At 40.1% G+C, this 14,993-nt stretch overlaps 1 protein-coding gene across 1 annotated transcript in view; it reads left to right on the forward strand.

Moving 5' to 3' along the window:
- UBAC2 (UBA domain containing 2) overlaps positions 1-9,391 on the forward strand; it is a 98,938-nt gene extending 89,547 nt beyond the window's left edge. Inside the window, exons 8-9 of the mRNA XM_017821100.1 lie at positions 3,434-3,556; positions 6,812-9,391. Coding sequence (XP_017676589.1) covers positions 3,434-3,556; positions 6,812-6,919 — 231 coding nt within the window. The 3' untranslated portion in view covers positions 6,920-9,391. The remainder of the gene's footprint in view (positions 1-3,433; positions 3,557-6,811) is intronic.
- The last annotated feature ends 5,602 nt before the right edge of the window (positions 9,392-14,993 follow it).

Here is a 14,993-nt window from a genome sequence, read left to right on the forward strand (position 1 = left end):
ACCAACAAACCAGAATCACAGAAGAACTGCCTGTGTTTCATTAAATGGATTAGACTGGCAGACACTTGTCACTGAAGGTGCTGCTCAGGAAGGGAACTTACATACTGGACCTTTGAGCATCCCCACTGCTTAATGTTTTGGATCACTCCAGAGAGCTCTGTTACCTGAGACAAGGTAACAGAGAGTGAAGAGATTGGTGTGAGCTCTTCTGGGCTGTTTGGTGCTGAGGTTCAAGTATATTGTGAAATGCACAAATATTGTGTGCTGATTCCCCACTAGGGACTGTCAGAGCGTTTAGTAGCATTGCTTAAATAAATTAATCAGATCAGTTATCTTATGTGAAATCTTTCTGACTTCTCGCAAGTATGTTAGTATAGTTTGAAACCGCTGCAGTACAGAATTGTTCATAAAATTATGAAGGGAAGTCTGCAAAATAATTTCTCTGAGGCAAGGTGGAGTATTGGTTTGGAAGTCTCCTGCACATTTTTTAACTGGAATTTGTGATATTTACTTAGTGTAAGATATTATTTGGTGTTTGACTTGGCTCAGATTAAAATTCACAGATCTTCATGTATTTCTGCTGTGATAGTTAAGGTTGTCTGAAGGCCTTTGCACAGTCACCATCCACACTGGAAATCTGTAGCCTTGCTTTCCATCTCCTACAGATCTACAACATTAGCAACACTTCCCAATTTTTCCATACCTTTACTTTATGAGATTAGCATGGTACCAGATCCACAGTTCCTGCTGCAGTTCCTTCAATCCTTGCTCTTTTGAGCCTAACTTTGTGCGTGTCCGTCATCTAATTAGAGGCCAGACTGTGAAGGGAAACAATTTTTTGCAGTTAAGATAAAGAAACCTAATGTACCTGGTTTTGGTGCAGTTTAAAGTAATACACAGATGAGAAGTGGACCTCAGTGTTGCAATTAATCCTAAATATCTGTGTCCACACACCATTAAATGTTAGATATTCTTCCCTCATTAATATAGTTAAGAACTGATAGAGTTTGTCAGTTTTCAAAGGTAATTGAAATATTCTGAGGGCAACCAAAAAAGATCTTCTCACAACTATGTTGATATAATTTGTCTAGTTGTTTGTTTTTTCTGGGAAGGGGTTAGCAGTCTTCACATGGAACTCTTCTGAATGCATCAGTCAACATTTGTAGTTTATCGAGGCATCTGCTGTAAACCTTCAAAACTAAATAGTTACATTTGTAAGGAATCTGCAGTTTTTACTGGAAGTAATGAAATCTGTGTATGTTAATTTAAAATGTATTCCAAGTTTGAGATAAGAAGGTAGACAAGTCCTTTTGTAGTATTAGGTGACAATGCACAGGACAGGGAGGATGCGAAACCAAACTGTAATAGGCAGCTCGCTATTGAAGCTGAGGGCACAGCTGGAAAGGTATGTTTATTTCAGTCTTCAGATACACTGGAATACTGGTAAATTAATACATTTATTGTAGATTTTATATTTGATACACGTTATTCTGTATGACTTACGATGATTCAGAGGAATGTGCCATAGTCCTGTTAGTATTTTTCAATTCACCGATTTAAGGTGAATTACTTGTTCCAGTATTACTTCCTCCTCCTCAGGTCTTCTCTAAATAATAAAAACATGCAAAACAGCATTAGTGCAGTGCTCTTGCTGAACTATAGAGCTTAGTAGACTTTCAGAAATTCAAAGTTGGTGAATTAAAACTCAACATAATTCTGAGTTAGGGGAAATTATAGATGGGGAAGTACAGGACATGATTACCCAAGACCACAGGGTAGTGCAGTGCTGTCAGTAGAATGTCTGATATCCCTCTTTGGGCCTAAACTACAAACCAGTTCTTCTTTTTACTATGCTATGCTGTTTGGCTAATGCCAGGCTTATACAGAATCCTTTGGTTAAAACCTCATGAATGTTAAGCAAATGTTTTATACAGTATGGAAAATAGAAATGTAGATACATCATAATTTTTAAATTCAAAATCACCAGCAGTGGAAACTATGTCTTGAAAATGAGTGATGACTCCTAGCTATTGCACATCTTCGCAGGGAAAAATGCACTCTAGTACGTAAGGGACTAGAGCACTTCACAAGCTGGTGTTTCAAATCTCATGACTCCCCAAATGCATTTTTAAGTGTGCAATTTTACTGCCCCCTGTGGTATCTGGGCTGGTTGGGTATCCTCTGGAGAGAAAGGAAGGAAACAAAGGAAAGGGCAGGAAAACTAAATAATTTAACTTTTTTTGAGATTTAGAATCAAGTTTAGCTGACTGATGGAGCAGAGGGGATTTAATGCTCCAGGGGTACATAAAAGCAGGAAGAGCCCTCAGTGAGAGAAGAAAAGAAAAAACTCTCATAAGAGAAAGGTCTTTTGAGAAACGACATTATAGAACTAAAATAGAGCAACTAGAGGAAGGAAGTCCATGTCCTATATATACAGAAAGGGAGGGGGATCATCTCCATAGTAACAGGGGGAGCAGGGGAGGAGGAAAAGGACAACCCAAACTGCAGAAGGTGTTTTAACAAACTGTATAGAAAAGAGAGATTTGGGGTTTGATCTTACCTGCTTGCAGGATCTGTGGTTTTGGTGTGATACAAAATCCCCTACAAAAATGTTTGTTTAAGCTAGTGAAATAAGGATTCATTGTTTCTGGACAGTTATAAAGCTTGTACTTTATTATTTGTGTTTTATGTTCGAAATGTCTTATTATTACAAGACTTCAAGCTTGGTTATTAAGAGGAAGTTTCAGTTCTGTGATTTACACCATACCTGTGTTACTGCTGTGTATTTGTATTATTACTATGTAATTACAAGATGTTTTGGCACTGGAACACAGCCAGATTTTGCAATGGTATTTAATACGTGGAAGTTAGGTGAGGTGGTATGGGAGGCTGTAAATCGCATTGCTGTCACAGAAGCAATCACTTGCATGAAAATCACAGCTATCCTGAAGACTGGGTTAGTTCTGAGTTTCCTGATGTGGTTTTGTTGATGCACTGAGAATCCTCTTTTGCTTTTTCTCCTCTTATTTCTTGCACTCTTTTTCCGTGGGTACCTTCAGCAGCAGCCTTGCAAAGCACTTGCAGGACCTGCTGTTGCACCTCTTACCAGGCAAATCCCTATCAGTAAAGACAGTGATCTTTGAACCTGAGAAGTCTAGCACTGTACTGAATTAGATCTGTCCCAGTGGATATGAAATATTCTTTCCTCCCTCTGCTAGCACTTTTCTGTAGTTTGCAGTGATCACTTCAAATAACTAGCAAAGCAGTAACTAGTCCAATTTTTGCTTCCTAAGAGACTGCAGCAGTTTTTGTTGTTTAAAATAAAGTACTTTGCTTAAACATTTGCCTTTCATATTATGTGGCATGGATGATCTTTTTGTTTAAAAAATTTGTAGTTCTTTCTGCAAAGACTGACAGCAGTGTCTGCTTTCAGGGTGGGATGATTAACTGGAACAGACTGTTTCCTCCTTTACGTCATAGACATAACGCAAATTATCAAGATCATCACCCGTCTGAACAAGGCATACCTCCACCTACTGAGGTTTCTGAAGAGCAGGTAAACACTTTTCTATTTTAAAATGGCATTAAAATGGTTAGGAATTAACTCCACTGATTTTTTATCATCTGTTTACACAGTTTCTTAGATGTTCTTTATAGCAGCACAAATTAGAATATTGGGTAATGGTCACAATACAGAGACAACGCATTGTCATTACCATCCAGACCAGAGTTACAGAGCAACTTGGGAGTTTCTGCTTTTATATGTAACTGCTTGTATTTTGTATTTAAAGATGTGATGGTTTCACTAGTGGAAACTAATCAAATCTGATAAAATAAATGTTTCAAAGAAGAAAGACTGACTCTTAGATTTCATTATTTGTCTTGTACATATCTTCTTTGTTGAAGTCCTCAGCTTAAGTTTCCAATTCAGTACTTTAGTTTTTCTTAAACAAGAATGTTATTCCAGACTATATAGGTTTAGAATTCTAGACTTTTGTTGATAGTTCTGTTCTCAAAAGAGGGCATTATTTACTTGTAAATTTAAGAATTTAAGATTAGTCTTATACTTGTATTCAGGGTTTATTGCAATCAAGTTCTCCAGGTTGTAGCCTGCCTGCAGTTAGCTGTATTGGCCATTTTATAGTCTAAGGTCTTTGCTACCCTTGAACAAGACTAAGTTTCAAGGGTGACTTTTTCCTTCCTTTTTTCCTTTTTTTTTTTTGATAATAAATCAACACTTGCTAGCACCACACTGTCATTTTTAGTTAGTTTAAAATGAGCTTGTCCCAAACAGAAGTTTTTGCTATGATCTGATTTCTAGTTTTGATTCAATGTTAGATTATGTTCAGAATGTTCAAAACTTTACCTGCACTGGTGGTTTTGACTGCCAACCTTCTGGGCTACATCCAAAAAGAATGAAACAAACAAACAAACAAAACAACAACAAAAATACCCCAAACCTCAACTAACAAACAAAAAAAGAAATAAAAATAAAAACTCCACACCAAAAAGCACTTTCTGAGACTAACCCCAGAAATTTAGTTTTGGCTGGCCTGAAAGTCTACTCAGTGCCAGTATGGGATGAACCGAAAGATTTCCCTGATGGGTTGGTTTATGTATTTGTTTTATTGACAAATTCTGCTTATAGAAACTTTTATTTTGGGGCTGGAACTAATAAATTAGTTACTAGTATGACTTATGCTGGATTCTTACCCAAAGCCTTTAGGCCTAGATTTATGAAAGCAATATACACTTATATTTTCTGATGCATTGAGGTTGTAGAGCCCACCTGATTGCTGTCATTTTGCAGTGCTGTCTGGATACCCTGCAAAGAAAAAGTCATTGAAGCACCTTTGGTTTCTCAGGACTGTACGAATAACTACACAAGTTATCTTAGAATGGCAAAAATGCAAGGGTTTCATCTGTTTCTCAGATTAAAGTTTGTGAGCATTTGCAATGCTTTTTGTACCAAAATTTCTGCATTTCTTGTGGTTTTTTAGCACCTTGAATTACTGTTGCCAGTTATACATCTCTGTTTCCTGGAGCTGGATTCAGTTCCTGTGATTAAAATACACTCAGATGAAAAGAGAGATTTTTTTTTTTGTTACTATTCCCCATGATGCTCAATGGATATATCTCTAAATGGTGAAGTTGCACTTCCATCCACCACTTCTTAAGGTTAGAATTCATGGCAAAGGCAGTAAAAGCCTTTCTTCTGAAACGTTTCTGTGGTTAGGTTTTATTCCACTGCCTGCCCTTTTTCTCATAAAAAACACAATCTTACATGAAAAATCAGGCAGAGGAAACTTTAGAAAGTTGCAGGTTACGAAATTGAGTTTGAATTTAAACTAATGTTGCAGAAGTGTTGAAAGTAACAATTCATTTCTCTCCCTACAAGAAGGTGAGAAACTGGCAGTGGGTTTTAAGGTTGATGTTCTGATAACCAAGGTAACATTCTCTAACATTTTGTCATGGTGTATTTATATTAAGAATAGGAGGACCTGCACCTCTAGGCATACTCGACAGTTGTGTATTTCTCAGTAAGTCACCAGAGCAGAGATGATTAAAAATACTGAAAGTTCTGGAGGTGTCTTAGGGGAAAGAAAAGCTGCTTTTGATGGCACTTTTCTTTTAAAAGGCAGTTAGAATACTTTCAATACTAGTGCTGCACATTACTCTTGCACTCTGGGAATATTTCTCCCAAGATGTAAACAGCCTCTGCTGCATTCCTGCTTGGCTCCACTCTGGTGCTATGGGCACCTACAGGCAGAGGAGGAGCAGTGGTAGCTCTCCGACAGCTCCTGTAGCCCAGGTTCAGGAGCTGTGGTGTCTGGTCACAAGACCATTTGAAGCAGGATGAGGAATGCTTTATGCTGCCAGTGGCCACAGCTAATTTTACGTGTCACTCCCTGCCTCTCCACACCTTGTTTTTCCACATTCTGGAAGATTAATTATAAAAGTGAATATTGTGACTTTCAGTCATACCAAAGTGAGAATTGTAGATTTTAAATGTACTTCAGATTGGAGTGTAGCCATAAATTAAATTTGATTATGCATACATTGCTTTTCACATGTGGTGATTTGAATATCTGTTAGCACAAAGCACAAAGATTAGGTGTCAAGTACATGATATTATGAAGAGGGATGGTCAAGTGGTTCTTGATTACCAAAATCACTGTATTAATGTGCACTTTTCCATGTAATTCTTCCATCAGATATCTTGACTTCTGTTTTGTAGAAGTCTTTTGCAAAAAAGTGCTTTTTTGAGTACCTGTAGATGCCTTACAAGAATTTTACTAAACCATTTAAGTATTGTACTGCCTCTATTTTAGAGCTAACTTGAAGATTTATTAAAAAAAAACCGAAACACCTAGAATGAATAGTTCTGAGGTTTTTTTAGTGTCCTCTGGAGAAGTGTGTCTTTTCAAGGATAGTAGAGCTGAGGATATCTGGATAGGTTTTCGCATCTGCTGTAAAATTCTGTCTCTTGGTCAGCATTGTTTTCTTGAGATCCTGCTCTTGTTGAGAGCAGCAAGCAGGTCAGACTGTAGTTGTCATGTGTGGTACCACAATTTGGATTTTACTCTTCTTTCAAAACTGCACCAACTAGGAAAATGCAGGTGTGGCATTTTCTGCAATCAGTTTTGAATAAAGTATCATAAAGTGGTCATCTCTGTGGCAGTGTTTTGAAGCATGCTGTCTCAGATAAATCTTTTATCAGTGAAAAGGGATTTCTGACACAATTTTAACGTGACTAATGCGCACACAGTGTGAATAAAATTCTGGTTTTAAAGCAGTATTTCTTTTCCAGGTTGCACGGCTTATGGAAATGGGATTTTCCAGAGGAGATGCCCTAGAAGCTCTGAGGGCTTCAAATAATGACTTAAATGTAGCCACTAATTTTCTACTGCAGCACTGATGGTTTTCTGTGTGAAGGAACTTCACTCGATGAGTTTGTACATGCCTGGAAGAGGATCAAAGCCACCTGCTGGGCAGAGTCACCAAGGTCGGCCCCACGGGGGCGTCGGGAGAGAGAAACTGGCTCCGCGTGACTGGTGACTCAAACTGATGTTAAGAAATGATGTGAACTGTTCCCAAGCCTTCAGATCACTTGGTGATTTCTAGTCTGGTTATCCTTTTAAAAGTAACTTTAGTTTCTACTTGTTACTGGATATCACCTAAATTTATTTTTAAAATAAAATAGGTGGGTTTTTTCTTGTAAATCCTTGTTAGACATGTTATCAGACTTAACGACTGGGAAAAGAGGTGCCAGCAACTACAACAACTAGATTTATCTATCAAGAAAAATCGTATTTTCTTCACTTACAAGTCTAATTTCTCTAGCTTACATGTTATTTTACAGTACTTGATTTTTTATTACAGTAATAAGAGGTTTGAAGGTCACTTCACTTTCAACTCAGTAAAGGGTTATGGGACTATTATGTCATTCTTTGCAAAGTTTTTATTAATGCCTGTAATATTTCATTTCTCAAATTTCTTTTTAAATAAAAGTTGTCATTCAGCACATAATACACAGATAGGATGAGAGAAAATTCATGTGTGTATGGCAAGGTATGGTAAGTGACCACTGTAAATTTGAATCTTTACAAACTGAGTGAATTGCTGTTCAGATACGGGTCATGAAGATACTCACTGGAAGCAATAAAGGTGAATCGAATGATGCAATAAGATCAGAACTGGAATGACTTGAATGACTTCCATGGCTAATTCAGAGAGGAATTCTGTAACAATGGATGTATGCTCTGTCCTACGTGCTGCTTTCTTTTTTTTGTCAGCTGGCTGTGCACTATCTTAAAAGACAGTGATAAAAAGCTAAGTTTTATATATATAGTTCTAGTTTTCTGGTGTCAGAGATGAGGATAACCCTTGCATTTGCTGAATCCTCACTGTCTGGAGGAACTTAGTGTTGACCAGAGGCTGGAATATTAACCCCATGGGTGATTCAGGTTGGTACAGGAGGTAACAGGACAGTAATGCCAAGCTCATACAATACTGGGTTTGAAGTTTAGATTGATAAATCAGCTTACTTGGCTTGTCTCTTGGAAGTGCTCAGTATTAGCACCTTAGGAGTTGCAGGAGGTGGCGTGGAGAGGAGAGAGCATCTCTATAAAGCCAAGCTGAAAGAATACAAGGTTCCAAACTGCAACTCCATGAAACCAATCTACACATGTATCTTAAGCATTTAACATATGTTTCTGTGTGTACTTGTGTTTGTATAGCATGTGTATATGTGTCCATTTTTATACACACAGGCATATTTAATACATACATATGTTTAGAATAAGATATAGGTCATAAAAAAGTAGAAAAGGCAATAGCAGGTGCAAAGGGGAGGAGGTGAAAGAATATGGGAAAGAGAAGGATGTTTGGAAATCCAAATGAACATGTGTGTACCAAAGTACAGATCTACACGGTCTTGCTTGGCCTGGAAAACGTACAGGACAAGACTTAGGGAGAGAGAGAGAGAGATTTCTTTTCCTTTTTTAATTAAATGATAAAACTGAAAAAAGTCTTTCAGGCACACAAGTCCTTATCCAGAAATTGCGTCAGATTTTTGCAGCTTTCAGCACAGTGCCTGTATGTAATTTTTGGTATTTTCCAGTGCATGAAGTAAGGGTTTTTTGGAATGACTGTGTGTTTTCCTGGGCTTTGATCAATGTCCTTCAGGGTTTGGTTTGTTGCTATGATCATATTATTTAGGCAGGGTCTGGTTTTTAAATGAGAGGTTTTGTTTGCGTGAAGCTGAGGCTTTGTATGTTTATAGGCCACGGGCATTTCTGTACCTAGAGAACTTGGGAAACTTTCTGTCTTAGAAAGGAAAAGACACATGTAACAAAAATAATGGCTGTGATAATTTGTATATGTAGACTAGTTAAATGTTTTGAAACAAGTACAGGTTTTAATTTTGAAACATACAGATTCTTCCTTCACAAATATTTTATCAAAAACTAGCAATGAAGATTAATGAATTACTTCAGAAATCAAATTTTGTCTGTAGGAAAAAAGTCCACCTAGCCCGGGATAAATTAAATATGACCTGTTCCCCTTCAGACATTGCCCTGTTCTAGGGACAAGCACAAAGAGCATTTATTCCTTGGAATTTTAAAACATGTTTAGTGGCACCTGGGGTATGTAAATGGATATTCTCCAAGTCTAAATCCTTTCTACTGTTGCCTGTACAGGGGATATCCAAATGTCACAGTTGTGTGGAAAATTTTGCTGGGCATTTTGCAAAACGTGGTCAAACATAAGGGGTAGAATGCAGGTCTTAGTGATGTCAGTTCAAAACTCCCCTTGACCTCTGTGAGAAAAGGTTGTACTCAAAATGCTTCCAGGGTTGTGATTTCCAATTAAAAAAAAAAAAAAAAGAAGTGGTAAAAGAAGGGTCTCAGATGCTGTTGAACACAGTTCCTGTTTCGTGCAAGAACCGTAGAAGAGAGATGCACACATGAGAGCCGGAAAAAAACTTGGTTTCCACTTGATGGTGAAACTTTCATGAACCATTTCTGGGAATGCGAGGAGCATGTTTTTTGCAGCCCACATAGTGTTTGTCTGGCACAGTTTTGAATATCTCATAGCATAGTTTCTATTTTGTGTGTGACACAAGCAGTATTTTTTGGCAGCGAGAGAAGACAGAATACCTTTCTATGGAGAGGATTTTAAGTACATGGGAAATTCACACTGGTTTTAGTAAAGCCAAGATTTGGTATTTTGAAATAAAAGTAGTTGCTGCTGTTAAAATTCCTCTACTAGACTGGGAATGTCTTTTGAGACAGCGTTGGAGTAATTTACTGGGGACTTTCCTGGACAGTTATGTAATACTTTGAAATACACCCACAGTGAGCCTGGTGTTTGTGGAAATCTGCCTGATAAGCCACCAGGTTCGGGTTCTCAAGCCTCAACTTCTTGCTAAGATGTAGGTTGATTTGGCTCCATACCTACCAAACCATTTTCCTCCCTCAAAACAAGCATTAAAGGTTGCCTGTAACTTAGCGAGCACAGGGACTGTTGCAGCTGGTTCATGCACAGCCTGTGCTGTCTAGCGCTTACCAGTGCCTTCTTGAACGTGTGGTGGAGAAAAGGTCTCATTATTTTTGTCTGAAACAGAAGAACAAGCCAGAAAAACATATTGCAATGTACTGGGCAAAGGGCAATGTTTCTGGCTCTCATGTTTGTATGTGTATATATATATGATTACATATATGCATATATATGTGTGTATGCATATGTATATATACAGAGAACAAGTGAGAAATATTTATGTACTGGTTTGATGAATTTAACTAAGAGTTAAGAGTTTGTTGAAGAAAATTAAAAGTCCGTATTCAAAGACTCTCATCTCTCAGACGTGTGTATTTGGAGTATATGTGCAGTTGCAAAGGCACCCAGCTCTGAAAACACATGGAGCTACAACTCCCACATCGGGGGGGAAACTGCATCTGTTTGAGGATAAATAAAAGCACAGCATTCATTTGAACTAGTAAGAGGGATACGTGAGTGCAATTAATTTCTTGCTTGTGTTCTCCCGTAACAAAAACCTAAATGAGATTAACTGTCTTTAACTGGGCGGCCACAGTAATCAGTATTTTATATAAATGAGTATAAGCACTGTTTTGGTAGGAGAGTCACGTGAACACATAAATACTATATGTGTTTATATATGTACATGCATGCATGCATATTTAGATATATAAAATGTGTGTGTGCATTTACTTTAAAAATACTGGATTTGGTGCAATTTTTAGTAGGATTACGTTCCTCCTGTTTGCACATATAAAGGGATGCTTTGACCACAGAAAGTCCATTCTGAAACTCAAAGAAGCTATGTGCTACCAACAATGTTCAGCCCAAATATGAGATGAGACACCAGTGAGGGGAGCAGAGGAATGGTACAACCAGACAAATGTGTGTGACTGGTGAGAATCACAACTAACTGGTAGTTCAGCTGTTGTCATTTGTTTTCCAAAGGAGAGTTTTAAGAGGAAGGAGAAGTTAGTTGGACTGACACATGTTTGTAGGGGACTGTTTCTAAACCTGAATGGTTGCAATGGAGAAAGCAGGAATATACATACTTTAAAAATGGGTGAAAAATTCCAGGATCGTGGCTGAACTGAAAGCAGGATCTGGCCTTTTGACTGGAGATAAGTAGGGACCATAAATGTGAGTTAACCTTAGCAAAGGAGAGGACTCGAGGGAGATGAGGGATGTGGAACTGAGCAAAACACAGAGTTTACAGAAAAGGAGCAAAGTAGAAGATAGAACTAAGAGGACAGAAAGAAAAGACCTGCCAAGAGAAGGGGAATGGAATGTCGCATTGCATTTAGTTCAGTTTTCAAAGAATTCACAGGATTCCACGTAGAAAATGAAAACGCACAATACTGTGGCTAATTCTGTACTGAAAATCCACTCTTTTTTCAGAGGTGTCCGATAGGGGAATCCTTCCATTTTATCTGGTCGGTTTTGCAGGAGGTGGTACATGTAGCAAGAGACAAAACAGTGTAATCTCAGCAACTGGGCAGTGATGCAAACCCTGGAGCCACCTTGGTGTGTGAGAACACAGATGTTTCTGGTTTTCAAAGCACGGTTAATCCTGCCAACCTGACTTCTCCTGGCACCCCATCCCAGCTGTGGAGAGACCTCCTCTGGAAAGGACACAGCTCCTCACAAGTCATGCTGCTTTTCCCACTGAAGGCACTTTATAAATCCCCGTGGCATGAGAGCACACAACCTTCCTGCTGAAACAAGTCTCCTGCATAAAGGAGGTGGATCAAGAGCTTGTGCTTGCCCCTCACTGCTTCTGAGCACTTGCTTGTGGAGGGGAGAGGCACATGTGCACCTCTGAGAAGAAGATTGTTGCCCACATCACCTGGCCTGATCAATCACACCAGGACTTGTTACTTGGTCACAAGAAGCTTTTATTTTTAGTAGATATGTGCATTTTTACATTACAATATTTTACTGGCATACAAAGATGGCTTACAAATATTATGTGTGAATGCAATAGCTTCAGTTGAGGACAATTTAAAGCACAGACTGAAGAGATGTGTTGCACAGCACAGGGAGTTTACTAGCAAATAATGTGTGACTGCAACCAGGAGCTGTTGTCCCCCAGTGCTCTCTTGGAAATTTTTGCTTTTAGCTGAAAGCATAAGTTGAGAACCACCGCTGAGGGAAAAAGCAATGCTGTTTGAGCTCTGTCCAACCCCCCTGCCATGGGCAAGGACACCTTCCACTAGACCAAGTCTCAAAGCTCCATCCAACCAGCCCTTGAACACTTCCACGGGTCAGACATCCACAGCTTCTCTGGGCCACCTGTTCCAGTGTCTCGCCCTCCTCACAGTAAAGAATTTCATCCTAATATCTTAACTAAACCTGCACTCTTTCAGTTTGTAGCCATTCTCCCTTGTCCTATCACTACATGCTCTTGTCAAGAGTCCCTCTCCAGCCTTCTTGTATGCTTTAGGTACCTAGCTTTCCAGGATTGTTCAGGTACTGGAAGGCTGCTTTAAGGTCTCCAGGGATTCTTCTGCAGGCTGAACAACCCCAGCTCTCTCATCCTATCTTCACAGAGAGGATGTATCATCTTCGTGGCCCTCTTCTGGACTTAATCCAATAGGTCCATGTCTTTGCTGTACTGGGGACCCCAGAGCTGGATGCAGTACTCCAGGTAGGCTCTCACCAAAGTGGAACAGAGCGACAAAATCACCTTCCTTGGCCAGCTGGCCATGTTGCTTTTGATGCAGCCTAGGACATTCTTTTGATGCAGCCAGCATGTATATAGAGCATAGTAAATATATAGTATACATATATAGTATATCCTATATCTGTATTACCTGTACGTGTTGTGTGTCCACAAAGTATACTCTCTGCCTTAAGATGAAAGTGCAATTTTCTCTTCTTAGAAAAGAGGAGAAACGTATGGCAGCAATAGGCCGCAGAACAGCAAGAAATACCTGTGTACTGCGCAGTACTAAGTCTGCATGGAATGCCTTTGGATCCCAGTGTGCTGTCGCGTGCTTCCCAGACAATCCACAACCACACGGCTTGTGAAAGGCGTCACGTTCCTGTAGGGCAGCAGTTGCGTGGGGGGAGCACTGGCTGCATCTGTCATTATTTTCTTAGGTCCGTGCGCGTCTTTAACACCGAACAAAGGTTTCGACTCCCTCTTTCGGCAGGAACCGGTGTTGTCCCTCTCGCCCTGTGGCATCGTCGGGGTGGGCACTGCGTCCTTTGGGCTCTCTCCAACACAGGTACCCTGGCCCTGGGCAGCAGCCGGGGAGCTTCGGGAGGTTTGCACCCCAGGAGAGTTGGAGGCAAGGCAGGAGCAGCAGCCATGCAGAGTCAGTGGAGAGGTATTTAAAAGACGTAGCTATTGCACTTACGGGCGTGGTTTAGTGGTGGCCTTGGCAGTGCTCAGTTAATGGTTGGACTCAATGATCTCAGAGGTCTTTTCCAACATAAAGGACTCTGGGATTCTGTGCTTCTCTGATTCCAAGGGTTTGCTGGCGAGTCAAAGCGTGGCAGAAGGCAGGAGCTGCTGGGGCAGGAGGCACAGTGAGCATCATGTGAGGAGCTTGGATTGAGCAGGTGAATTATGAAGAGTAGAAAAAGTGTTGCTGTGCCTCTAGACAAAAATGGTTTCTCTTCAATTTTAGTGAAATGCTCCATTTTCAAGCAGCCAGCAAGCTGGCCCAGGTGGGCAAGCTAGTCTGGGCAATACAAGTTCCTTAGAGTTCTCCTTTGCCCAGACTCCTCCTGACCCATTCTGCCCAAGTCCCTTCCCTCTCCATCCCATGGATGTTCCCTCAGCTCCAGCTAATTGCCTGCTGTCCCTGCGTGGGTATTCTAAAAAGCAAAGGGCCCAAGGCTGGCATCCATCCAGAGGAGGGAGGCAGGATCCCTTCTGCATTTGGCAGCACTGCACCCAACTGTTCACCTATTTCCTACTCCAAAGGCTTCTACTGGTGCTAAGATGATGAAAGTACTTTTGTTAGTAAAATACTTGTGAGAAAAATGGAGTCCAATGAGGACCAAACAAGGTTATGTTTATATCAGACCACTGATATCCTTATACTATTACATCCCAGCTCTTCCTTGTCCGTTGTACCATGCCTTTTAGGACAAAGGCTCTCTGCAGACCAGAACTGAGGTTAGACCTGCTTTGAGGAGGGCTCAGATAGTCTCTGGAAAGGACATACTGGAGTTCCATTTCACCTGAATTATTTTAGGCATCCCTCTTAGTCAGCCTTCAGGATGCTACAGTTACCTATACCATAAGTAAAACCATCATTATCCAAAATCTCATTCATGCATATTTAAAACAATAAAGGACTGCATGTGACTATTATTAACTTTCTAGGCATAATATTACCTTAAAGAATTATTTGTATTAATCAAAAGTCCATTCATGAAACTTCTTCAGGTATACTTTTCAGCAAAATAAAGCAGCTTTTTTTTCCTCTTTATGTCTCTGTGCATGTCTCTGTCCCTTCCAACCTCAAACAAAAGGCCAGACATCCCAAAAACTGTAAATCCTACATGTGGGTTTTGTTTTTTTTTGTTTTTTTGGTTTTTTTTGTAGTCCAGTGACTTCAGAAAAAAAGCCAAGGAGGATCCTGCCAACTTTCTCCTTGTTTCACAGGTACAAACCTCGACAGAAGCCTGATGTCTCAGGGCTCCACCTTTTACTCTGGCAATAGTCACTCTTAACCTGCTTTTAGCAAAGCTCTTGGACTTGTCAGGGCACTGGCTTCGAGCAAAGGTCAGTCAAGGTCACATAAGGCCACCCTTAGTCCTCGTCCTCTTGTCCCTATTCCTCCACTCCCTTCAAATTAAGGAGTGGTGGGAAGGTTTCCCCAGTGAGTACATCCAGGGCAGGTTTGCAGCTGTGGGGCTGAGCTGGGAGGCAGGCCATCCCCACTATCCCCTTCCTAGCAGTGGGTCCTGGGGTGACTGCAGTGCCCTCAGGTGTA

Source organism: Lepidothrix coronata, unplaced genomic scaffold (assembly GCF_001604755.1).
Source record: "Lepidothrix coronata isolate B3197 unplaced genomic scaffold, Lepidothrix_coronata-1.0 Scaffold88, whole genome shotgun sequence".
In the NCBI taxonomy this organism is placed as follows: Eukaryota; Metazoa; Chordata; class Aves; order Passeriformes; family Pipridae; genus Lepidothrix; species Lepidothrix coronata.